Here is a 25,254-nt window from a genome sequence, read left to right as displayed (position 1 = left end):
TTAAAAGTGGGGTCCGCCAACCTTAAGCCTGTCAAATGTGGCCAGCAAGTTGCTTCGGGGCATGGCTGTTTGGTAGATTTGAGGTCACCTTGGGCACCACAATAGCCTTAGTTTCGAATGTTTCACAACTTCCGCCTAGAGGTTGAAACTTCAAATTCACCATAGCGCTAGCAGTTCCTACTCCTGCTCCCGTTATGCCGGAAATCATCACACTGGATCTGATTTTTCGAAGACGAAGTTTCTGCACGCAATTTTCAGTGACAAAACTGCACTCTGATGCGCAATCGAGCATACACCGGAATGGATATGGCGCACCATCCTTCCCTAATATTTTCACGATAGCAGTACACAATAGGACATGGGGAACACTGACTTCGGAAGTCCCATGAGAGGCAACACTTGTTTCCTGAGATTGTGTTGCGTTCGACGTCGACTCACTTCTATTAAAATGTAATAATGTATGATGTCTCTTATCACACTTTCGACATTTACTGGATGCGCATTTGTCCTTCCAACATGCTTTGCGCATGCAATTAAAGCATAGTTTTCTCTCCTTCACGAACGCGACACGATCTTCTACTGTTCGTTTGGTAAATTCGGCACATTTGTAAAGAGGGTGGTCAGAACTACACATTTCACATTGAGTTTGAGCTCGTTGAGCAGTACTGACATAAGAGGACGCTGATTTCTTTTCGCGGCCTTTCATTGGGTCACTAGTGGCGGGTGGTTGTCTCGGCTTGTCATTGGCCGCAACACAAGAGCGCGGGCTCTGTTGTTCAAAAATGCCGCGAGTTGCTCAAAAGATGGCTGCTCATTTGAGTTCAAAGAAAGCTCCCATTGTCTACCTGTCTCATTATCTAATTTATCCGCTGTATGGTACACTAAGAGCGCATCCCAATGTTCGACTGGTTGTTCCAACACCTTAAGAGAACGCGTACACTCCATGGTGGTGTCTATCAATTTTCTTAACGCGGCTGCTGATTCCTGTTTAATTGATGGTTGTGTAATTAAACGTTTCAAAATCGAGTTTACTATCTCTCGCTTATTAAGATAGCGCGCGTTTAACATGACCCATGCTTCCTTATAAATACTGTCCGTTATCTGCATAGCTTGTAAAAGCTGTGCCGGTTCCCCTTGCAACGATGTTTTTAAATACTGCATTTTTTGAGCGCCTGTCAGCTTCTCGTTATTATGCACAGAGGCCACGAATAAGTCATGGAACGAAAGCCACTCGATAGATTTCCTGAGAACACTGGAAGCTGGAGTTTGGGTAACCTAATGTCACTCACTTGTTGCACTTCAGACACAGGGTTTGGGGGAGGGGGTTGGGACACTTGTAATCCAATTAATGACACCCGCAGTTTCACTATCCTGTTGTCCATCTCCGCAATGTCCACTTCTTCCCTTGTGTATTCTTCATCTGTTGCCACCGAAGCACATTCTTCCAACAACGCCGAGCATTCTCGTTCAAGATTCGTCACTTTTTCTTTGTGAACAAGAATGGCGTTCACTTCACTTGTGGTCAAGAGCTGAACGGCTTTTTCAGCTCTTGTGATTTTGGACTTGAGAGCCCGCTTTTTTATTGCAAATGTTTTCATTTTAGCTGTAGACACGAAACACTTTAAAACTGAAATAGAATGTTCACACTGTTCGTTCAAAACTGCTCACAACGGTTACGAATCCGGCCCTGAGGACCATGCAATATGTTTATCCAAACAACGGTTTGTTGTTTTAACATATATAAAAACAGTGTAAAAACGTGTTAATAATTATTGAGTACTAACAAATAATAAAAATTACACAATTAATGGACTGTATTTGGTACACAGAAGATTGATAGTTATTCCCATTGAAAAGGAATGCAATTTGGTCCTCCAAGCACGATCGCGGTAGCGCGTTACACACATAAAGCTCTCATTCCCACACTGACAAAAGATGCTTGGACGCGGCCTAACTGTAAATTTTGAACAAAGGGAGGAAAGGAACCAGTATGCGAAACTTCGGGGTAGAGCAAAAGTCACCCCAAGAGCCATCTGTACACAAAAATTGGCACTACATACAGAATGACACTGTCAAAAATTGAATATAAGGCTGTTAGAAAAATTAATAATAATTAATTGGCAGAGAACAGAATGGCCCAAACAGAGGATATTTTACTACTTCCTTTGCTGTTTTAAACGATCAGTGAGACAAGGTTGTCCATTCTCCATGATCCTTTTTAATTTATATATGATGCCTTTGCTTTATAAACTTGAAGCAAACATATCTGGTATACAATTAGCTGATTTACAATTTAAACTTTTTTCCTATGCATATGATTTAACTGTCCTTGTTAGAGATACAGTTGAGTTGGATAGTGTCATCACCACTATTCATTCCTTTGCAAAATATAGTGGTGCACAACTTAATATGTAGAAAACAAAATTACTTAAATTTGGAAACAGGTATAATGAACACAATATACCAATATCCCAAGTTGACAATCTCAAGATCTTAGAAATCTAGGTTTGTAGGTCTGTACATGAAATGATTACTTACAACTGGAATGTGATTATTCAAAACATCAAAGTTAAATGCCACAACTGAAAAGATCGTAATTTCTGTTTAGAGGAAAGAGTTTGGATTGCTAATACATATTTAGCTGCGAAAATTTGGTTCGTTGGCCAACTCTTGCTCTTGCCATTACGTTGTACTAGTCAAATTCAGACTGCACTTTATTGGTTTGTGTGGAAAGGATTTATCTTTAAAACTCCTATGTATGTCATAACACAACCCAAATCTAATGGTGGATTGAATTTAGTTGATGTTCACATTAGGTCTATTAAGTGTAAAGTTTTGTATTTCCTTAAATGGTTCTACATTCTTCATTCGGAAAATCGTTATTTGTGAAAATGTGGAGTTTAAACTGGATAAAGAGAACAGGGACTGTAGCACCTCTTAACCTCACAGTGATTCCCTCCTGTGTCAGATACATTCAGGACAATATTTTTGAAAGTGATTATAATGTTCTCGATCCAAGTGTACCAGTAAGATTTACTGTCAAAACTAGGTATCAATCCTTAGAACTCATACAGACAGTGATGTACAGAAATCTCAAGTTTCATCCAAAATCAAAATTGGAATCAGATTTGGGAAAATGTAAATAATACGATTCTTAACGCCAAACAACGATCTCTTTGGTATAAAGTAATGCATAATTTGGTACCAACAAAAAGCAGACTACACAAGATTCATCTCACTCAATCCCCAAATTGTGTGTCTTGCTCTGAACTTGATAACCTTCAACATAGACTAAGAACCTGCAGTCTAGTTAGTCCCATCTGGTTCCTTCTTGGAACTCTATTACGCATTATATGTCGTTGCATTATTGATTCGTTTTCGCCAGACTTTATGTTATTTCCAGATTTTAAATACTTTCCATCACAAAAACAAAATGCAGTGATTTGGCTTTGTGGGATTACGATAGAATATCTTTTGACAAATCAGAAATATAGAGTGGACAGTTATAAATATCATGTTTTCAAAGAAAAATGGAAATCTCCCAGTGTAAGGCAGAAGAACTTTTCAATTTTCTTGTTGTTTTAAATGAGCATTTAACACTATGATGTACTGGTACTTTCTATTTTTTTCAATCTTATTCTGAGACCTCCTTTGAAATGTCTAATATATTGTTACCTGTACAATATATTTCCTTCTTGTGCCAGTTAAATTGTATATACAATATATTGCTGACTAAATAAGAAAATGAAAAAGAAAACAGTGGTAGAACGTTCACCTCATGGAAATCGCATTTGGCGTGGGTTCAAACCTGGCACAAAGAAAGTTTTTTTTATTTTTTTATTTTTTTTAAATTTTCATAACACACAAGATGAAAATAACACTCAAAAAAGTATTTACTTACTTTTGTGCAGATAAGTAGTAATAGTAGTAGTAGTAGTAGTATTACCCGTAGTATTGGTAGTAGTAGTAGGAGGAAGAGGAGGAGGAGGAATAGTAGGAACAGGTTAAAAGCCCCGCGGGGGCTCGTTTTGTTCCACCTTGACCCCCATGATATAAGTTTTGTGACCAACTTAAAACAGCTGGCTAGGATAGCACGCGAATGAGCGGGTCGTGAAAAAAATTTATTTGTGCAAATTGATTGTCCAACACTATGTGATTCTAGTTATTAATGACTAATCCGATTTTTACCACCTCACAGTAGGGTAAATATGATCATTGGCAGTATAAGTCTTTCAGATATACTGTTGTTCCTTTACGGAAGCGGATATCCTGTCAGTAGCTCAAATGCTACGTACAGTCTTCGAAATTAGCTTATATTTACATATATGAGTCCCGACTAATGTATTTATTTATTGTATGTCTCATATATTTACCACATGTGGTGTTAATCAATGGCACCGACTTTCCAAAATTTATGTACGTACATATCATTGGTGGTACGTTGATTTGATTTGATTTTAAGTTTAACGTGCCGTTGAGCAGCGAGACTATATGAGACATGGAGCTATTGATTAACGTGGAATCCGAACCACATGAGCTCCGCCGGGAATCGAACCCGGGTCTCCTGCGCCATAGACGCAATGGTGGAACGTGTTAGCCTATATGTTTTCAGGGAAGTCTCGATATTTGATTGATTTATTTTTAGTTAAAATCTTTATGAACAGTGTCATAAAGGACAGTGTTGTGGTAAAGTAAAATATGCCAGTACCATAAGGATAAGTTGGGGCTGCCCTCGCTCAGTTGGTAACACGGCTGACTTAAAAGCAAGAGAAACAGGTTCAAACCTGGGTCCAAACTAAATCTCTTGTGGGTGCGGCGCACCCACAAGAGTACTTGTGTGGGTGCTGAAGCCCTGGACCACCTTCATAGTCGGCGTGCATGCTCTGAATAAGTTACTATAAATTTGTAACGGACATTTCTCATTTAACGACAAATTATCATGTCTCATCGGTGTCCGTTGTTCACAAGGTTAACTGTATTGGTCATATAGAGAGAATCGGGAATGGTTCCTTCATTAATTTAATAGTTAATGGTTATTTATTCAGATTTGTAATAAGGTATCATTTTAAATAGGTTATTAAAAATATATGTCAAAGCGGGTATATGTTAGTGAATACTGGTTTTCCTTGCATTCAAACGATAAATGTTACGTATATATGTTTTATCTGTAGTGGGTACAAAACTATTTCTTCAGAAGCTCTTTAGTTATATTCAACAATACACCGTGAGCATAAAGTCCTGCCCTGATTATAAAAATTTATTACGGAATAACCGTTGGACAGAATAATGCAAATTCTGGCCCGTTACATAGGTTAGTATTACAAGTTCTTTTAAACACCAATACATGGCACTAGTGCTACCCAGGAGTGACGCAGTACGTTACTTGGCGCGTGCGGGTTAGTTGGCGAAATGGCATCGAAGCAGGAGAAAGCGCAATGCGTGCTGTCGTACCACGAAAGCAAATCACCCATCAGAAACATAAGTAACGAAAGTGGTCTTAAAAAAAAACTTATAATACTAACCTATGTAACTGACCAGTATTTACATTATTATGTCAAGCGGTTCTTCTGTAATACATTTTTGTAGTCAGGGCAAGACTTTATGCTCACCCTGTACTATTTGCGGCAAACGATGTCCTAAAGTAAGACATATACAGGCTTACCATATTTTCTGGACATCAATCCCGGAATTTTTTTTGGAATGAGTTGAGGGGAAGTGGTACTTGAGAAGTAAAAAAAAAAAAAAAAAAACTCATTTTCTTTACTTAAAATATATATTTTACAATTGTCTTAATTGTTTTCTAAATTATTATTCCTGATTAAAAATGTATTTTTCTGCTAAAAGTCTTTTTCCGAGAACACTTTATCACTCTTGATTTTTCATAGAAGTCCACACTAGACAGTTTTGCAAGCGAAACGATTAACCAAACGGATAAAAATTTCCCTCCCGACCTTCCATTGACTAACCCAGTGATTCTCAACCTTTTTTGACTGACGACACACTTTACTGAGCGTTCAGGGCATCGCGGCATACGTGTTTGATATTATTATTATTATTATTATTATTATTATTATTATTATTATTATTATTATTATTATTATTATTATTATTATTATTATTATTATTATTATTATTATAGTGAAACAAATTAGTTTTTATAATGACTCTATGTGGCACTGAGCATTATTGCTGTCGCTGGAGGTGTTCACTGGTAGAGTCAGTCTCGATTTTAGCTAATTATTATTAAATTCTTTCATGATTTTTAAATCCTAAAATTTCGCGACACACCTTAGAGGAGTGCGTAATTCACCAGTATGTCACAACAAAGCGGTTGAGAACCACTGGACTAACTCGAAAATAGGGATGGGCACGAGTCGAGCCAAAGGTAATTTTCTCGAGTCGAGTTTCGAGTCGAGTCACTGTTTTTGAAGTCGAGTTTCGAGTCGAGTCGAGTTTGATAAATGGCTCGCTCGTTTAGCTCGTTTTAACTCGTTTTGAAATCTGGCCTGATTAGACTGGAAGGAGAAAGCCATGAGAAATGTAAGCAGTAATATGGAATATTTTTAGTGTTGCTAATGAGAGGGGACACTTCTCGCATCTCGTCTCATCTCGATAACGAGATAAAAACAGATTATTATAATGAGGCAGCCTCAAATGTCGTGAGCACAATGACAATACAGGGTGGCCCAAAAGTAGGTATACAGTCCAGCACTGATAGGCTCATGGCATTTTATATCATTTTCTTATTTTCCACACAGGTATTAACTTAGTTTCTTCATTGTTTGTTCTTAATGTCTTTTCACTTATACCTGAAGATTTGAACAGACCGAAGTAAATAAATGCATTATCTTAATGAATTAAAATGTCATACTTGATCGATTCTGGTCTGTATACCCACTTTTGGGCTACTCTGACTGTAATTCTTACCATCAAGGCTGAAACTTGCACGGTCGAATTTTTGAGCCCAAATAGATGCCCAACCCAAGTAGTGATATTAACTGGCTCGATCCAGTTCAACTGAGTGAACAGCTCGAGCCGGCTCGGTTGAATGAGCCATCGACTCGAGCCGGCTTGGTTTGGATGAGCAACCAGCTCTGTTCGGCTCAGGTGAGCCATCGGCTCGAGCTAGCTAGATTGGAATGAGCCATCGGCTCGAGCCGGCTCGCCTGAGGTGAAGTATCGGCTCAGTAGGCGTGACATGTGAGCGGTCATTCTGATCTCAGCTCTGTGGTGAACAAACCGTGAGCCGATCCATTAAAAACCAATTGCGCCATTAGAGTCGGCACAGATCATACAACACGATCAAATGGATCGAATTTTGTTCGCTAGAGGTCAGATATCGGTTTTAGGAAATTACTGTATAGCCGGCTCAGTGGGTTTCTTGTATCTGGATTCTCGTTTAAAGAAATCCTTGGTTTGACTGTAAAGAAGACTATTACGAATTAAGTTCTTGTACAGTCAGGTATAAATTTCCGACTCGAAAAATTTCTTGAATAACTATCTTGAAAAATAAACGGATTGAACCAGTGTTTAGTAGTGTTCATTGGTTCAGGTGGGTGGGGCGATGGGTCCCTTGCCGCTCCTTTGGGTATGACCCTGGTACTCTAAATCGTCTCCTTAACTTTAAAAGCTTTCTATACCTACAGAAAATTGACTAAAAGAATAATAAATTTGGTCTTACTGCTTGTTAAAACTGAGGCAAGCAATCTCGCTGAGAATAGATCCGGGACCGCAAATATAGAAGGCAAGTATATTCGCCATTTGGCAGCGAAGAGGCAGCATTACTTGAGTGTGAATGATATTAGTAACAACTATCAACTTGTGTAATTTGCGTCATGTACTGTATATAAGGAAAAGTTGATGACAAAGTAACGCGTTAGATTTTAAAAGTAACTTAACCAACTGATTGAGCTCTAGACAAGATATTTCATGTTTCCGTCAATTTATGTTTTGATATCAATGAAATATTTTATCATTTTGTTTTTAATGTGCCCATCTTATTCAAAATTACCCAATTTCTAGTCAATTACATTTATGATCATTTATGAATGTTCACGCTTACGCTGTGAAGCCTAAGAGAACCTCAGTGTGTCGTTGTTTCCCTCAGTGTGAGGGATTGGATAAGGTGGCTCTGTGGTGAAGTATTCACCTCTGGTGCGAAAGGAGCCTGGTTCGAGCCCAGACCATGTGAATTTTTGGCGGACAACACGGTGTCCATGGGTTTACTCAGGGCGCTCCTATACTCTTATCTCAGCACTCTTCATAATAATTCACTTTCTTCATTCAGTTGTTCCTTTTAGTCCAAAGTTCATAATTATGATATGTAAAGCTAGAAAATTTTTATTTATTTATTTTCTATCTTAAGAACTCTAAATTCATGGCTTCGTCAGACAATAGAAAATGTTGGTAGTAACAACACTTTCCATATGTTCGTATCCTTGATGTATTCCACTATGCTATAGGATATATGCTTGTGTATCAATAATTTTGTCAACATTTTTTAAATTGGAAATTTGTCATCTTTTAAAACAGAAATTTTAAGTTTATTATACCTACGTAGAGTGTATCGAGTTCTGACATTTTATTAACCTAATATTTTGTATATGACATAGATTTAATACGTGAGGAGGGTAAAGAAATTAATTTCGCATTAGGACTAATTTAAAAAGACGTCGTTTTCATCTTTATTTTAATACCTAGTACATATATGATTGAATTTATGCTTTATTTGCAATAATTCCTAAAATAATTTGCAGCATAATCCACTTTCACTTTTGTCAATTATCTCCCTATTTCTATTTGCGTGATAGACTCTGCGCCCTAAATATACTATCTGAAGTCTAGAGAGAGGTTACATTCCTTACACTCAACAGAATAGAATGAATTAGAAACAACCGTTTGGCCTGCAGTAAAGGTACCATCCCACATCTACCTGCATCTGAGGAAAAACAACTTGAGCAGAATTTTAGCCACTACTAAGTCTCCTAGACTTGACGACATGACAAACGTTACATTATGTAATAAGTTAATATTCAACAAGAACAGACTTCGAAAACTCTTTGACTCGGCGTGGGGGTCCGGGGAAGGATTGGGACCTCTTGAATCCCCGTACTTCAAATAATATGGTTGTAGCTTCACCAATATTCCTATTGTGCATTGCTTTAATATAACTTTCAACAGTTTTACTTGCTATCGCACACTTAGATTTGATTTTCTAGGTGAACCGACAAAAAACAAAACAGCAAGGTGTATTATACAATATTTTTATTTGTGTTTCAAACATAAAAGTCTATTATAAAATTGTTGGAAAATTGCACTATCAACATTAATGTATTTTGTTGTCACAACTGACCGTCGAAGTCATGCCCTATATTTTTTTCTTTTAATCGAATTGTTGAAAAATATAAGAGAAAGGACGGACGAGTAAAATATGAGTTTGTTATCTTTTTCTGAGCGTTGCAGTACTTTCTCCTGACACTATTCACTTGACATAGGAAAATGACGGTACACTGTTTTTATCTACGAGGCGATATCGGGATAGTACCTATATTAAAATAGCCCTGACCTGGCAGCTAACTTCCCTCATCTCTTTCCAGATGCTAGTTTGCTGTAATTAAATTTAATTCAATTCCGTTTTGTACCTATCACCTCGATCTCGAAGATGACGTCAGCTCTGTGGAGGGTGGACATTGAATTTGCGTGTGATCCTTATTTCTTTATATGTTCTTTCTACTATTCTCTGTATAGTAATTAAAACTACATACAACACAAGTTTTCTTCGGAGCTCCTTCGTGTCTAAGCGGTTAGCGTACGCGCCTTTGGCGTGGGAGACGCAGGTTCGATTCCCGGCGGGAGCTCATGTTGTTCGGATTCCACGTTAATCAGTATCTCATATAGCATCGCCGCTGAAAGGGACGTTAAACTTAAAAGCAACTCAAGGATTTGCTTAGTTTTGGATATATGACAAAGTAATCCTGAAAGCAAAATTAGTTTCTATAGCAAATTCATGTTTTAATAAAAGTCTCAACCTCAGGTAATCACCACTCACAGTTCCCGGGGGTCAATTAACCTTGACCCCGTCTGGCAATGGGTCTGATGCTCCTCCGAAATATAAATCCGGAACAACCTGGAACCTCCTGAACGATGTCCTTGCCTCCTAGTCTTCATGACTACCGAGGTCGGTAATAATAATAATAATAATAATAATAATAATAATAATAATAATAATAATAATAATAGTATCATTGATAATAATTATATTGTCTATGTAGGACACTTGAAGAGAGTATTTGAAACTCCACACAGGGTATGGCTCGATTTGGCTCGTTTCGGCTCGACTCGACTCGAAACTCGACCCAAATTCGAGTCGAGTTTCGAGTCGAGCTCAAAGATGTCTGTTTCGAGTCGAGTCGAGCTTCAAAGAAAACTCGCTCGAACTCGCTCCTGCCCATCCCTACTCGAAAATCTCGGACACAGGCTTGAATCCCGGACTGTCTAAGCTAATCCTGGACGTAAAGTGAAAATATACATTTTATATTAATAGATATATATCGGTGAATTGAACACAAAAATACGAGTGAGGGTAAAACCTCATGCGTAGTTTTCGAGAATATCTAGAAAACCGGTATTTTGGTAATCCTAAAAATTGGTGCTTTTCGACAACAACGCCACCTTTTAAGGTGAAACTGATACTGAAGTACACTATGTCCAAGCGCTACATTATGACTCTAGCAAGACAAGTAAACTACAAGATTAGTGAGATATACTGTAACTCAAAAAGCACGATTAACTCTAAAAAATGTATTCATTTATTTGCTTCACTATAATCTCCAAACTTAACGAATATACCAATCGATAGATTGTATCCAGATGAACAAAATGGCATGCTTGAGAATAAATTCGTATGCGTAGTTTTCGAAATAACGAAGAATCAAATTTTTATGTCGTTAAATAGTATTTCGTTAGTTGCCAATACTAATTGGCAGGTTTTGTTCTATTGCAGCAAATTATATTCAAGGTCGTTTATTTTCTCCTAACATTGACACATGCACTTCTAAGAGTCATATAGATACCATGTGCTTCTCAACAGTTATATACATACTAACTTGTAATTAACAATAACGAGTTCTGCCAACATTTTTCTACTTTTTATATATATATTTTCTTATGAATATTAACAACCGCATAAACTAAGATTAATACGTTAAACAAAGTACGCAAGATAGGAAGATACACTGAAAAAAAAAATGTGTGACGTACGTAAAATCGTATGTTACATTTGTAAATACGGTAGTTTTTGGACTTAACCACAGCAAACATATAACTGAAAACACATGTTTTATAATACTTACTGTATAGGGTATAAGTGTTCCATCTGTACGTAGTTTCCGTATGAAACAATATAGGCGGTCAGGATCTCACATACAAGTGGACGTATATAACATATAGCTGACGAAAGTAACTTACATATATGTATGTAATATAAGAGAGACTGTTAGATATCAGACATCCTGCAATGGCATGATATAACATCTAAGGGCAGTGCCCATGTAGATACGGATAACGTATTCTTCGTACTGATTTCTGTAGTAAGCAAGAGGATTCTTATGTTTGTATACAATACACCGCTGTCCGGAGAACAAATTTTTCTCAGTGTAATAGAAGGGCTGGAAGTGAGATTAGGATTCAAAATGTTATATATTCATGATCTTTTGTAGAACTTCCCGAAAAAAAAAAATAGTTGTTTTCCTGATATTGATAAAATGTAGAGGACACTATCTCACTTCCAGCCCTTCATTTGCGTTCGATATTGGGTTCGGAATAAACATTTTCTTTTAGATATTATTTATTTCCATAAGCCCTATTGCTAATGCGTAAAAAAAAGGTCTTGTGTTCAAAGTTTATTTTAAATTATCCTTTACTTCTGGCTTAAAATTATTATTATTAAGAATTCTGCCTTTTGGTAGGTCCTGGGACTCCTAATTTTTTTTCTTTGTGTGTGTGTGTGTAAGTTTGGGCTTGGAAATGTTCCTTCCACGTTTTTCGATCTTCGGCTTCCTCTATTAACTCCTAATATTTTCTTTTCTTCTATTTTTCAAATCATCGATCAGTTGTGTTCTTCTTCTTCCTGTTCCTTTCTTTCCTTCTATGGCGTCATGAAGAATATAAAATATCAGGTCATAATTATACAGTTTTTATGTTTCTAATCCATAACTATATGTGAGAATAGAATTGAATAGAAAAAAAAAAGATTTATCGAAGTGTCTAGTCTATTTATGTTGATTCGTATTTATTGAGTCTGCATTACAGTACATTAAGGACGTTTCATTACAAATTGTATGTCCACATTTTCTTCCATGAAGATATTCTTTGCCAAGTTATGCCACGGCTAATGTGACACAAGGCGTCACAAATGTCAAACGGACATTATGAGAGGTTTTTCTCCCTAATGCTTCCCCTATTGGCTCTTTGGAGGGGTATTGTAGGCGTGTTCTCTTCCTAACCCCTCCCCGTTTTAGCTGGCAACCCTTATTGAAGAGGCGGTAACGACAGAGAGAGGAATTTTAAATGCGCAAGCGCTGCCAAAAGTACCTGGATGTTTGATCCTCCGGTCAATTGGTGGGTCAAAGTGTGTGTTTGTGTACAAATGTGTGCGTGTGTCGCGCGGTGTCTTTAACTCTAGGGGGTTCCTTAGTGTGTGTCTGTGTTTTGCTTCTAGTGTGTGACTGTGACTTGGGACGCAGAGAGTGCGACAGATACAACAACTCTCTTAGTCAGTGCGGGTTTACTTAATTTTATCAACTGGTTCAACAGAAAGAATTGTGCTTAAACTAAAAGAAAAAAATAAGCAGTGTGATATTCAAAACAGAAAAGAAAAAAACACCAGGTACATATAAGTGTTACAAATTTCTCGTCTTTCACGGCGTTACCAATAGACTATCTCGAAAAGACAAAGTGTTTCCAGAAAGTGTTGACAGTTTATGTCAGTGATATGCCACTCATGAAATGACTTTACGTTTCGGGTTGCAACGAGGTTGAAAACTTTTCTTGGCTGTCAAAGAGGAAGTGTTTGTGTTGGAACCGATCCTCACGCTTCCACATAACACACACACATACACACATAACATTCACAGCTTAATTATAAACGCAACTCTCTTGAGAGGCGTCAAAGTGCACCGCCGACAGACTTCTTTTCAACGCTTCAATGATATGTATTTATTTACGAAAAACAAAAGTGTTTAGTGAAAATTCTTGGTGATTTTTTTGTCGTATAGTTACACAAGTGAAACAAAGAACTGCCGTCAATATGATGATGATGATGATGAATTCGGATATGCGAAGTTGTCGCTACAATGCTCCTTCCAACCATCACACGAACAATAACAATAATTCTGCAATCGGAAAAGACACCCAAGGAGTGACGTTTCCGCTATCATCGTCATCTTCAACAGTTTATTCATCTGCAAACTACGTGCATCATCATCAAAGTGTACCGTCTTCATCATCATTATCTCCGAACCACCACAGTTCGTATCCCGGTCACGAAACTACTAATTCATTGCTGAATTGTTGTAATAACGACAATGGACGTTATGGTAGAATGAAAAATAAATATGGTGGTTGCAACTGTGGACATTTTGAAAGCCATCCAGATACAAATTCTCCTGGAGGATTAAAAAGGTGTTCAGAAGATGGACGGTGCAGTACCGGAAGCAGTAGTTCGAGCAGTAATACTTGTGATCAAGATCTATGTAACAGTTCGGATGGCCTTTCGTCGTCAAGGACTATGTACTCTTCCGCATCGGAAATGACGACCAAAATGGGCCAGTATAGCCCGACAACGACCAACAATAAACTTTATACCTCTTCGGCGTCCAATCACCGTAGCCTCAGTATCGGCAATAATGATATGAAATCATTGCCCTCTTCGACCGCTGAGAGTATGTTGTATCATAAGGAAGAAGAGGCCTTCTCGCCCGAGGGCTCTGATAACACGGCTGGTGGAGGCAGCGGTGAAGATGTAGACGAGCAACATGTGCCGCACGTGTTGGCACCGCCGTTCCAGGGCCATGCTCAGCGCCGGTGTCTCCTGTGGGCCTGCAAAGCATGTAAGAAGAAAACCGTGACCGTAGATAGGCGGAAAGCAGCAACGTTAAGGGAAAGAAGGCGTCTTAGGAAGGTGAGTGAAAAATTAGTTTTCCAAAAATATAACCATTTCAGGTATCAACATATATAAAATAAAGTACATTATGTATAAAACAGACATTTTTAAATTTCATGAATATATATATATAATATATATATATATAGTATATCTAAAAAATGAAAGGATGCTAATTGTTTCGCCTAAGCCTTCGGCACGCTGTATACTAAACGTTAAAATCTTGTTTAACTAAGAGTTCGGATTGGTTACATTTAACAATGTACTTATTCATTCATTGAAATAATTAAATTCAAAAAATATAGTTGTAAGTTGCAACTAAATTATTACAATACTTTCAAATCAACAAATTGCCTGCATAGTTTAACACCCAATAGCGCAAGTAGCGATATATATTAGCGTGATTGTTTATTATCAGGAATTACCGCGACGCATAAACTAAGACGTTTGCAGTTTATTATTAGGATAGTTTCGTTTGTCAACCCCCATAAGGCTATTGAACATGTGTTACAGATAGGGTCTAAGAGCTATTTGCATGACAATATTTACGATTATATTTAGCTCATAGATTAAATTCTTAAAAAATGAACACAGAAAGATAGCTTTATATAAGCAGATACCAGATCGATAGAAGGGGTGAAAATACATTTACACAATTTGACCTATACGAACAAACTTAGCAGAACAAAATTGTTTTAAAAGATTTACATATATTTATCAAAATAGTAAAATCTATTTTGTACTATTATGATTTTATAGACAAGCGGTCAATTCAAATTCCCTGTATAGCCAAGTGACAACCTAAAGGGATGTTTCATAGTTAGTTCTTACCAGGGGCGGATCCAGGACCGACTTCTGGGGGGGGGCGGTGGGTTGTCATACTGCTACTTTTAAGGGCTCCAAACTTTGGGATGGGTTTCATTTATATATAAAAAATAAGAAAACTTCCTCTTCTGGGAGGGGGGCGATCGCCCCCCCCTGGATCCGCCCCTGGTTCTTACATAAGATTAAGCATAGTTTTGCGGTAAATTTTTAAATATTTTTTTCGGATTTCCAGCCCTAGTTGTTATTACTACATTCTTGACGTGTTAAGCAAATTTCCCATTTCAATGTTTAGATGAACAAATGGAGTTGTTAATGACATTTTTGAATTTTAAATGAGTGTTTAGAAATTGAATAATGCTATAACCAATTGTGCTATTCAGACGGTTCGCTAGAACCGGTTGTTAAAATATTTCCAGATTGGAGAACTATTTGTTATACCCAGACGTGACAGTAAATTTTACCCAGTTATACCCAGGAACAGTAACTTTTAGTTTAACTATCTTTGTTTTAGAAATTTCTACAGCTACAGGCTTAAACTTATGATCTCTCAGAACAAGGTATAAGCGTTTATTTCCTAACCTCAAATTCTCAGATATCAAGAATGAGAACTAGGATCACATGAGTGTAGTGGTGAGGGTTGTTTATATTTAAAACGCATACATACCATTATCAATAATTGCTGGTCCAGTGCTGGATTAAGAGCCCTAATCACGGTGAAATTAAAATACCGCTAATTTTACAGTAATTATGTGATATCTTCAAATAGATAAAAGACAATCGAAAAGTGGAACAAAAGCTCCCTCTCAAGAATATTATTTTACTTGAGATACCGTTATCACGACTCATTTATCTGCTTTAGATTTCCAGCCATTTAGAAAATCGGCATTTATTTTCGCGTTTCTAAATGGCTGCAAACCGAAAGCTATTAGGTAACCCGTGATAACACTACTTCATGCAAAATAATATTGTCTAGAGCTCTCTTGTTCCACATTTCGATTAATTTTTTTTTTATCTATTTCAAGATATCACATAATTACTGTAAAATTAGCGGTATTTTAATTTCGGAGTGATTATGCCTCTTATTCCAATACTTTTTCATCTTGTATTAGAATGCTGTGTAGATCACTACTTGTCTCTTGTTGTAGAGTATCCAGTTGAAAATTTGCTTTCGTCTACCTTGTATGGTTTGTTTCCTAAGGGAAATATATCTACCTATTAATACTCTCTCTCTCTCTCTCTCTCTCTCTCTCTCTCTATATATATATATATATATATATATATATATATATATATATATATATATATATATAACCTGTTCTAAAAACTAGAGTAACACCACTGGCTATAGCGTTAGCTATAAAACATCGTTAAAAGCTTGAACACTGATTACGTACACATTACTAATGTTAAATATCATTATCCTTCACTGGTTTTAACAAATGTTTATTATAAGTACTACCACGTTTACTTAACGCTTAAAGTCATATTAACGTTTAACGGGTTTGTTCCATGTATTTTCTTTTAATTCTTAAGAACTAACGATATGTTATGCAAAAATTTGATGAAATTAAAGCCTCAACTCTGATAACCAATAGCTCGGTAATAGTGTTGTTCACAAAACGAGATGAGATGAGAAATAAGGTTTTCTGGTATCGGTCTTGCCTTGTCTCAATATTCGCAAATATTTTCTCGTCTTTTTTTGTAAATTTATGTACGAAACTTATGACCTGATTCTCTCTCTTTCTCTCTCTCTCTCGTTTTTTAAAATTTCATCTCAAGTTTTTTTAATCCTTCCGAGACACAAAGAGGTCCAGGAAGATTATGATATAACAACATTTAAATAATATTTGTTACTAGCATCTATTATCCGCTTCGCTGGATTAAATTAAGAAAAAAATAGTAATATGTTCGTAATATGTTTTTACTATTACTATTATATATCCTCTCCCCTCCCACAATTTTTGCGGGGCTGTAGTTGGATTTAAATGGCATCAGAAGTGTTACTGTTCATCTCAGCAACCTCAAAAACTATAGATTCGACACTAATATCAGTCCCTTTCGAACATTTGTAAATGTCTTTCCCCTCCTTTAAATTACATCGTCAAAGTGATATGACGAAAATTACTTTATCTTATGTTTGAACTTCATCTAGGTTGAAAGTTTGATCGAGATCGGTCCGGTGGTTCAAGTGTTATTAAATTTTATTTATTTTTATATATATATCTCCCCCTCCCACCTCCTCCCTTAAGTTCTAACGTCAAAGTGAATAGATAAATACCATCCCAGGCCCGAACCTCATCTATGTTGAAAATTTGATCGAGATCGGTCACGTGGTTCAAGAGTGAAGTCACACAGACAGTCACTTTCATTTTTATTTTTTACATATATCACCGCCTACTACCCCTGCCCTCCCCCTACGTTGCACCGTCAAAGTTAAATGATAAAAATTATCCTAAGCTTGAACGTCATATATGTTGAAAATTTGATCGAGATCGGTTGGGTGGTTCAAGAGTTATTAAGTTTTATTTATTTTTATATATTTGCCCCCTCCCCCTCCCCTAAGGTCTACCGTCAAAGTGACATGATAAAAACCACCTCAGGTCCGAACCTTATCTGTGTTGAAAGTTTGATCGAGATCGGTCGGGTGGTTCAACAGTTATTAAGTTTTATTTATTTTTATAGATTTTCCCCCTCCCCTCCCCTCCTCTAAGATCTACAGTTAAAGTGATATCATAAAAAACATCTCATATCTGAACCTCATCTATGTTGAAAATTTGGTTAAGATCGATCGGGTGGTTTAAACGTGATGAAGTCGCAAAGACAGACACTTTTATTTTTACTTTTTTGACATGTATCTTCCCCTCCCCTTCGTTGCACTGCAAAAGTGAAATGAAGAAAACATCCCAGGCCCAAACTTTATCTATGTTGAAAGTTTCATCGAGATCGGTTGGGTAGTTGAAGAGTGTTTAAGTTTATTCATTTTCATATATTTCCCCCTCCCACCCCCTCCCCTAAGATCTAATGTCAAAATGAAATGATAAAGAACTTCCCAGGTTTGAACTTCATATAGGTTGAAAATTTGATTGAGATCGATCAGGTGATTCAAAAGTAATTACTTCACGAACATAGTCACTTTTATTTTTATATTTATTGATTTTTGTATATCTCCCCCTCCCCCCTTCCTACGTTGTTCCGTCAAAGTGCAATGATAATAATTATCCCAGTCCCGAACCTCATCTATATTGAAAATTTGAACGAGATCGGTCGGGTGGTTCAAGAGTTATTAAGTTTTATCTATTTTTTCTATGTCCCCCTCCTCCCCCTCCCCTAAGTTGTACCGTCAAAGCAAATAGCTAAAAACACTCCCAGGCCAGAGCCGCATTTACGTTGAAAGTTTGATCGAGATCGGTCGAATGGTTCAAGAGATTAAGAATCACAAACATAGTCACTTTCAATTTTATAATATAGACTAGTTTTGGCTAGCTGGGGACTCCGCCTCCAGTCCCCCGCGTTTGCTCGGCCTACGGCCTTGCATCTCTTAGGTATCAGCCTTTGCATCAAGAGTGAATTTTGTGCACTTACTCTTCAATTACATTTCCTGAATTTTACACAGCTGGAGGCTTCGCTACCTGAACCTCATGTTCACTCAGCTTACGGCCTCGAACCTCTTTAATTCACAATTCTACCAAATTTCAAGTTTTTTTTCCCCCTATTTCAACTATCTAAAAGATATTTTGTATCCCAAGAAAACACCCATTTAAATAACATGGGAATTTCTGCATCCCCCTTTAGACCCCTTAAAATCTAAAAATATTCACTTTTAGCAATTTTCCTGTAGGTTAGTCGCGGAGGGCTACAATCATGCGAAATTTCATCATTCCAATCCTGCCGAAGTGCCTAAACAGTTTGAGGTGTAGATGTCCCATATAAATAACATGGGAAGGATTTTTCAGTTCCCCATAAAACCACTTCACAGTTGGAAATTTTTATTTTTAGCGATTTACTTGGTTAACGATAACGAAAACGTATAAGCATACCGAATTTCAAGTTTTTATTCCAATTCAAAGTACCTAAAATATGAGATTATAGGTCCAAAAAGAGGCCAATTTAAATAACATGGAGAATTTCTTCGTCTCCCCTTGAGACCCCCTAAAAAGTAAAAATATTCACTTTTGGCATTTTTTCTGTTGGTTAGTCCCAAAAAGCTAAAATTATGCCAAATTTAATGCTTGTAGCCCTACAAGAAGTGCACAATAATTTCGAAGTGTAAAAGGTGTCCCATATAATTAACATGGGAAAGATTTTTCAGTTTTCCATAAAACCACTCTACAGTTGGAAATTTTTACTTTTACTTATTTACTTAGCTAACGTTAATGAAAAGGTACAAGCATACCGAATTTCAAGTTTTTATTCCAATTCCAAGTACTTAAAACATGAGACTATAGGTCCCAAAAAACACCAATTTAAATAACGTGGGGAAATTCTTCATCCCTCCTTTAGACCTCCTAAAAATTAAATATTTACTTTTGGCAATTTTCCTGTCGGTTAGTGTCGGAAAGCTACAATCATGCCAAATTTCAACTTTCCACGTCAACCGGAAGTACCCCTTTAATTTATGTCAGGTCATGTAGTTTTATACCGGTATATAGTTAAAATTGGAATATGTTGTGTTGCGTACTTTTAAGCATTACCTTTCATCGTATTAGTACAGTCACTTTATCAATTTATATATATATATATATATTAGAGATGCAAGGGCTCGGAAAAAAACCGGCTTTTTTGGAAAAAAACTCGGTTTTTTCTGCTTTGCTTTTTTGCTTCGGAAATTTTGGGCTTTTTTCAAAATACTGCTTTAAATTGATAAAACAGACTTTGTATCGCTTCTCTATAACACAAAAAATCATTTAATTAGTGGTTGATGCTGATAATAATATAAAACATCGAAAATAAACTATGAATTTCGAAAAAATATTTCAAACAATTTTTCTTCAACATATTTACATTATGAATTCCAAAGGATTAACCAATGTATATAATAAGAATTTTTTAACCTCCTATATACAAAAGTAAGCAGAGTTGGCAAGAACCGTGGTTGTTTTTGAATATGCCAAAAACCCGTTTTTTGGGGGATGTTTCAACCAGGCTTTTTTGGTTTAAACCAGGCTTTTTTGACTTAGATTTTTTGCTTTATGTATTTATATTACATATTCACAGAAATAGCCTAAGTTTGATTCGCCTTGATGTTATTATGCAACAGCGGAGTTATGCCGGAAGAACTCCCATAAGCTTAAAGAAGTGCGGTCAGTAAATTTCTTAAGTTGAGAATCTCCCGCCCTAGCCACTGGGAAAATCCCGTCATTACTTGAAATGTAAGACAATAACGGGAAAATCCTGTTATTGCTTTGCATGTAAAATTTAAAGGTCAACGTACCATAATCAGTACGCTAAAACTGAGATATTAAATTACAAATTTAGTACCGGTACGTAGATATCATTGAAAGTCCAATCCAAGCTAATGTTGGAAGCTACGTAGGCAATCGATAAATTTTGCCAATTTCTATCAATATATTTAAGCAATATTGGCTTCTTTATAAAACAACACGCATTTAGGCATGTAGAAATATACAATTTGGTTTGTTTCGTATATTTAGGCTTATCATCCTTACGAAATACCGAGGTTATCAAGGAGAAGACTTTCGCTTAAACTGACATCCGAACCGCTACTTGGGTTACGCATGAAAAAAGGATTGTGGTTCGACCGAGAATTGAACATGGGACACCTTGATTAAAAGGTGAAAGGGAAATAAAACTATTGCAGGTGGTTTGATATCTGGAAACGTTACCATGAAGTTCACACGATTCGCATTTTTCATTCTTTTTATTTTTGTGGTTTAAACCAGTTATTAAAAAAAAAAAAAAAAAGTTGGTGTAAATCAGCCAACCCTAAAAGTAAACACTTCTTTTTAAAGAATACACAAATAACTAGCAAAATAGTACGTAGTATTTTTACTTCAAAATATTCCATACCCTCTTTTTGAAACAAAATACACTTAAAGGCTGCACATCTAGAGCTTTTGGTTCTGTATATTCTTGAAATTCTACACTTAAGTTTTATAGAACCACCATCACAGTTTACCCAGTCCTCAAGTTTTCTGAATTTTTAACAAGAGGGATTCAACATATCATTACGGAACTCCCCTCCCCCCCAAAAAAAGACTACGGAATATATTTAAGTTAAGCTAAATACAACTGCACAACAAACATGACTGACTGATTAGCTTTTGCGCTTCTATCGGGAAGTCCGGGATTCAACCAGCATTCGACCATTCTGACAAAGCTTTTCTTCATTCCATCTGTGAATGTAGAAATAGTGCGTGTACTGTGAGTTGGGCGGCTTCCTTTTTTATTGTTTTTAAATCGTTATTATTACTAATTATCAGCAGTGACGGTTTTGCGAAGGTTAGGGGAGCGGTCTTTCGGACTGAAGCCCGTTCCCCAAAGTTACGGAATGTCTGCAACAAACCAAATATCTATTATTTATGCCTTTACTCATAAACTTTAAGCTCCCGTCAAATAAAAATTACAAATGTTTAAAAAAACTAAACATTAGTAAGAAACCCTTCCCAAAATACTTTTCTAAATCCGCCACTGATTCTCATTATAAAATGATTTTTAAGGTTGTATCCGGAAGATTATTGCTAAACATATAAACGAAACGAAATATTAGTTATGCCTGTACTCGTAAACTTCAAGCACTTCCCAAATAAAATTAGGACTTTTTAGGAAACGAAACAGTCAGAAAAAACCCTCCTAAAGTACTTTTCTAAATCCGCTACTGATTATTTGTATAAATTGGTATTCAAGGTTGTGTCCGGAAAATTATTGCTAAATCACTTCACAGCTACAGTATAACAGAAATGTGGAAGTACGGTTTGACGGATATATTGAAAAAATTACGTTTTGACGGATAAATAGAAAAACGGGCAAGTTTAACTTTTGCGCTAGAAGCTAGAGTACTAAAAGTTCTTAGAAATGAAACACGGATGACAAACTAGAGAAGAAAAAAGATGTCGATAACTCTAAAGTTAAAATAAAGTTAAATAGCCTCTAAAATTACCCTCAAATACTACATTCTTCATGTAAGCTTTAATTCGTAAAACATGTGCTCCATCCATCTTGATGGTGAATTTCAGAGCGAAATATCACATTCAGGTCATGGAATTTTTATCTAATTATAGAATATACTATAAGAAAGCTATTTAGATAGAAAAATCATGAAGTTGAAAAAAGCCAAAATTTCCAAAATTCTCGTTTTTTTCCCAAAAAAGCCGGCTTTTTATGTGAAAAAAACCATCGATTCAAAAAAGCCGGCTTTTTTGCATCTCTAATATATATATATATATATATATATATATATATATATATATATATATATATACAGGATTTCCCATAAGTACGTTTACATAGGCCATCTCGGTAACAATTGAAGATACGAAAAAATGATAAGAGAGCAAAGTTGTTGGAAAGTATGTGTTTTAATCTAAAATGTTGGAATTTTCGGAATTGGACCAACCGTTTGTGCCCAATGGTAAAGAAAAATGAAACGTTGCCACGTCTTTATTGAACAACAATGAAGGAAAGTATGTGTGGTTTGAAGTATCCTCGACCAAGGGGAAAAGAAGGGACGGCTACAATCAAGGATATAAAAAAGGATCACACGTAACGTCAATCCGAGACAGTGGCGTCACCGTCAGAAGGGGAGGGGGCAGGTATGAAAAAGAAATTGAATTGAATTTATTCACGGCAAACTAGTATTAATTGCATAGTGGTGTCAACGAAATGAGACAAGAGGATAATTGAATAAAATTTAGAAAGGGCCTAATTTCCAAAACTCAAAAACCAGATAAAAGCCGATAAATATGAATTATCGCGATACAAGTTAAATGGGTACTGCGACCATGTGAGTGCTTTGAAACAGATGCAACAACTTTTAAGCTACAAACTCCTTACTAACGTATTCTGCTTGGTACTAAGACAGCTTTAACCCTTAAGAGATCCGGGGTTTTGGGGCTATTTTTTAGACTTTCAGCCAAGCAGCTACTGCATTGTCACTATTTATCCTAGGATCATGGTTCATACCTCATTCTCTTCAAAATGGAGCTGGCTTTCAAATGATACCATTTGCATACTCATACCATATACCAGGAGCGGGGAAAATGATGTCAAAGGGAAAATTTTTTTCTCGCAATTTGGGTTCCCCTGGAGCGACCCTGTGTGAACGTAGCCATCTAAAAAAAATCTGATAAATAGTACTTGGTATACTGAATGTGTGTGTCAAATTTCAAGTTTCTATCTTGAATACCAAGGGCGCGAGAAATTTTATCAGGAATTCCCACCATGCCCCAAATTACCGTAAAACACCATGATCTCAGGTAAAAAATTTCCTGAGACATCCCTAATTATCCTAGGTTCACGTTTCACCCATCATTCTCTTCAGAATAGAACTGCCTTTCAGGCGGTATGACTCACGTGTCTCCATTATGTATCTAAGGCGGGAAAATGAGGAAAAACGGGATTTTTAAGGTCTAAATATCCTTTTTTCAAATTTTAGCCCCCCTGGACCCCCCTGTTTTAACGCAGAGATCTGACAAAAATCTGGTAAATACTACTCGGTGGGCTGAATGTTTATGCACAATTCCAATTTTCCAGGTGCAAAAGTGAGCCCGCCAAAAAAATTATACCGACAATGTCCCATATTCCCGTATACGGAGGGAAATTTTTAAACATTCCCTGACACATCCCTAATTACCCTAGGGTCATGTTTCGCCCATCATTCTGTTCAGAATAGAACTGCCTTTCAGGCGGTACCATTCACTTGTCCCCATTATGTATCTAAGGCTAGAAAATCCCGTAAATGGGATTTTTTGGTAAAAATTTCTCTTTTTCAACGTTTAGCCCCTCTGTACCCCCCAGTTTTAACGCAGAAAGCTGAAGAAAAAATCTGGTAAATACTACTCGGTGGACTGAATGTTTCTGTACAATTTCAATCTTCTAGGTGCAAAAATAAGCCAGCACAAAAATAGTACCGAAAATGTCCAAAATTCCCCTATACAGAAGTATATTTTGATAAAAATTCCGACACTTCCCTAATTACCCTAGGGCCATGTGTCGCACATCATTCTCTTCAGAATAGAACTGCCTTTCAGGCGGTACCATTCACTTGTCTCCACCATGTATCTAAGGCGGGAAAATGAGGAAAAACGGGATTTTTGGGTAAAAATATCCCTTTTTTCAACTTTTTGACTCTCTGGATCCCCGCCTGTTTTAACGCAGAAATCTGAAGAAAAAATCTGGTAAATACTAGTGCTGTCGAAATCGGTTTTTGAAAAAACCGAAAACCGGTTTTTGAAAAGTGAAATTTCATAAAACCGAAATGTCGGTTTTGAAAACCGCATTTGCGGTTTCGGTTTCGAAAACCGCTTTTGCGGTTTCGGTTTCGAAAACCGCTTTTGCGGTTTCGGTTTCGAAAACCGCATTTGCGGTTTCGGTTTTGAAAACCGCTTTTGCGGTTTCGGTTTTGAAAATCGCTTTTGAAAACCGCAAATGTCAAAAATTCTACAGCACTAATACCAAGTAACGACGAGAAAACAGCAAAGAATCTTTCCCCACACCGGCTCTCAGTTGCCAGATGGAGGGAAATTTCCCTCGGCGGCTTAGGGAAAAATGATCAAAATTTGCAGAAGGAAAAGAAGGTATTTTTTCTTAAAATGTCCTAAAGTGTAGGGAAATTCTATACTTTTACAATTGGCAGAATAAAAAAAAAAAAAAAAAAAGTTGCAATTTCTCAAAGAGGCACGGCTATCGTTATTGGGAAGTAAAAAGATACAGAATAAAATATGATCGGTGTTTCCGTCTAGTATAAACTATTGCAGGTGTCTGGGACTTGCGATAAGAAGCCAGTCGACACATGCAAAACCACAACATTCACATTTATCGGAGTGGCAACAAATCAACAATAAAATTGTGTATTGCGATAGAGATTTTTTTCTTTCTTTTCTCTTTCTTTATATTAAGAAAGGGAGGTGGTGCCTTTTTGTTAACAAAAGAAAGAGTGGCAGTACTATTTTTAAAAATATGGGGAAAGAGTAATAATAATATAAAAGATGTCAGTCTAAGTGGATGATATTTCAAATTGAATTTCATGAGTTGCATGTGTAGTGATCTTAAATAGGGATATACCTTATTTCTATTGAGTGTTGGCTTATTAC

General features: G+C 36.6%; 1 protein-coding gene across 2 annotated transcripts in view; it reads left to right on the top strand.

Moving 5' to 3' along the window:
• Nucleotides 1-12,561: 12,561 nt before the first annotated feature.
• The window catches only part of nau (myogenic-determination protein nautilus), a 105,121-nt gene continuing 92,428 nt past the window's right edge, over nucleotides 12,562-25,254 (top strand). Inside the window, exon 1 of one of the 2 annotated variants that reach the window (XM_081728553.1) lies at nucleotides 12,562-14,179. In XM_081728553.1, the coding sequence (XP_081584679.1) occupies nucleotides 13,307-14,179 (873 nt within the window). In that variant the 5' untranslated portion in view covers nucleotides 12,562-13,306. The remainder of the gene's footprint in view (nucleotides 14,180-25,254) is intronic. The other variant, XM_081728552.1, reaches the window with a different exon arrangement.

The sequence above is a fragment of the Thermobia domestica genome, chromosome 10 (genome assembly GCF_964235325.1).
Source record: "Thermobia domestica chromosome 10, izTheDome1.hap1.1, whole genome shotgun sequence".
Taxonomy (NCBI): domain Eukaryota; kingdom Metazoa; phylum Arthropoda; class Insecta; order Zygentoma; family Lepismatidae; genus Thermobia; species Thermobia domestica.
Note: the sequence above shows the minus strand (reverse complement) of the source record. Positions and strands in the feature narration are given on the sequence as shown.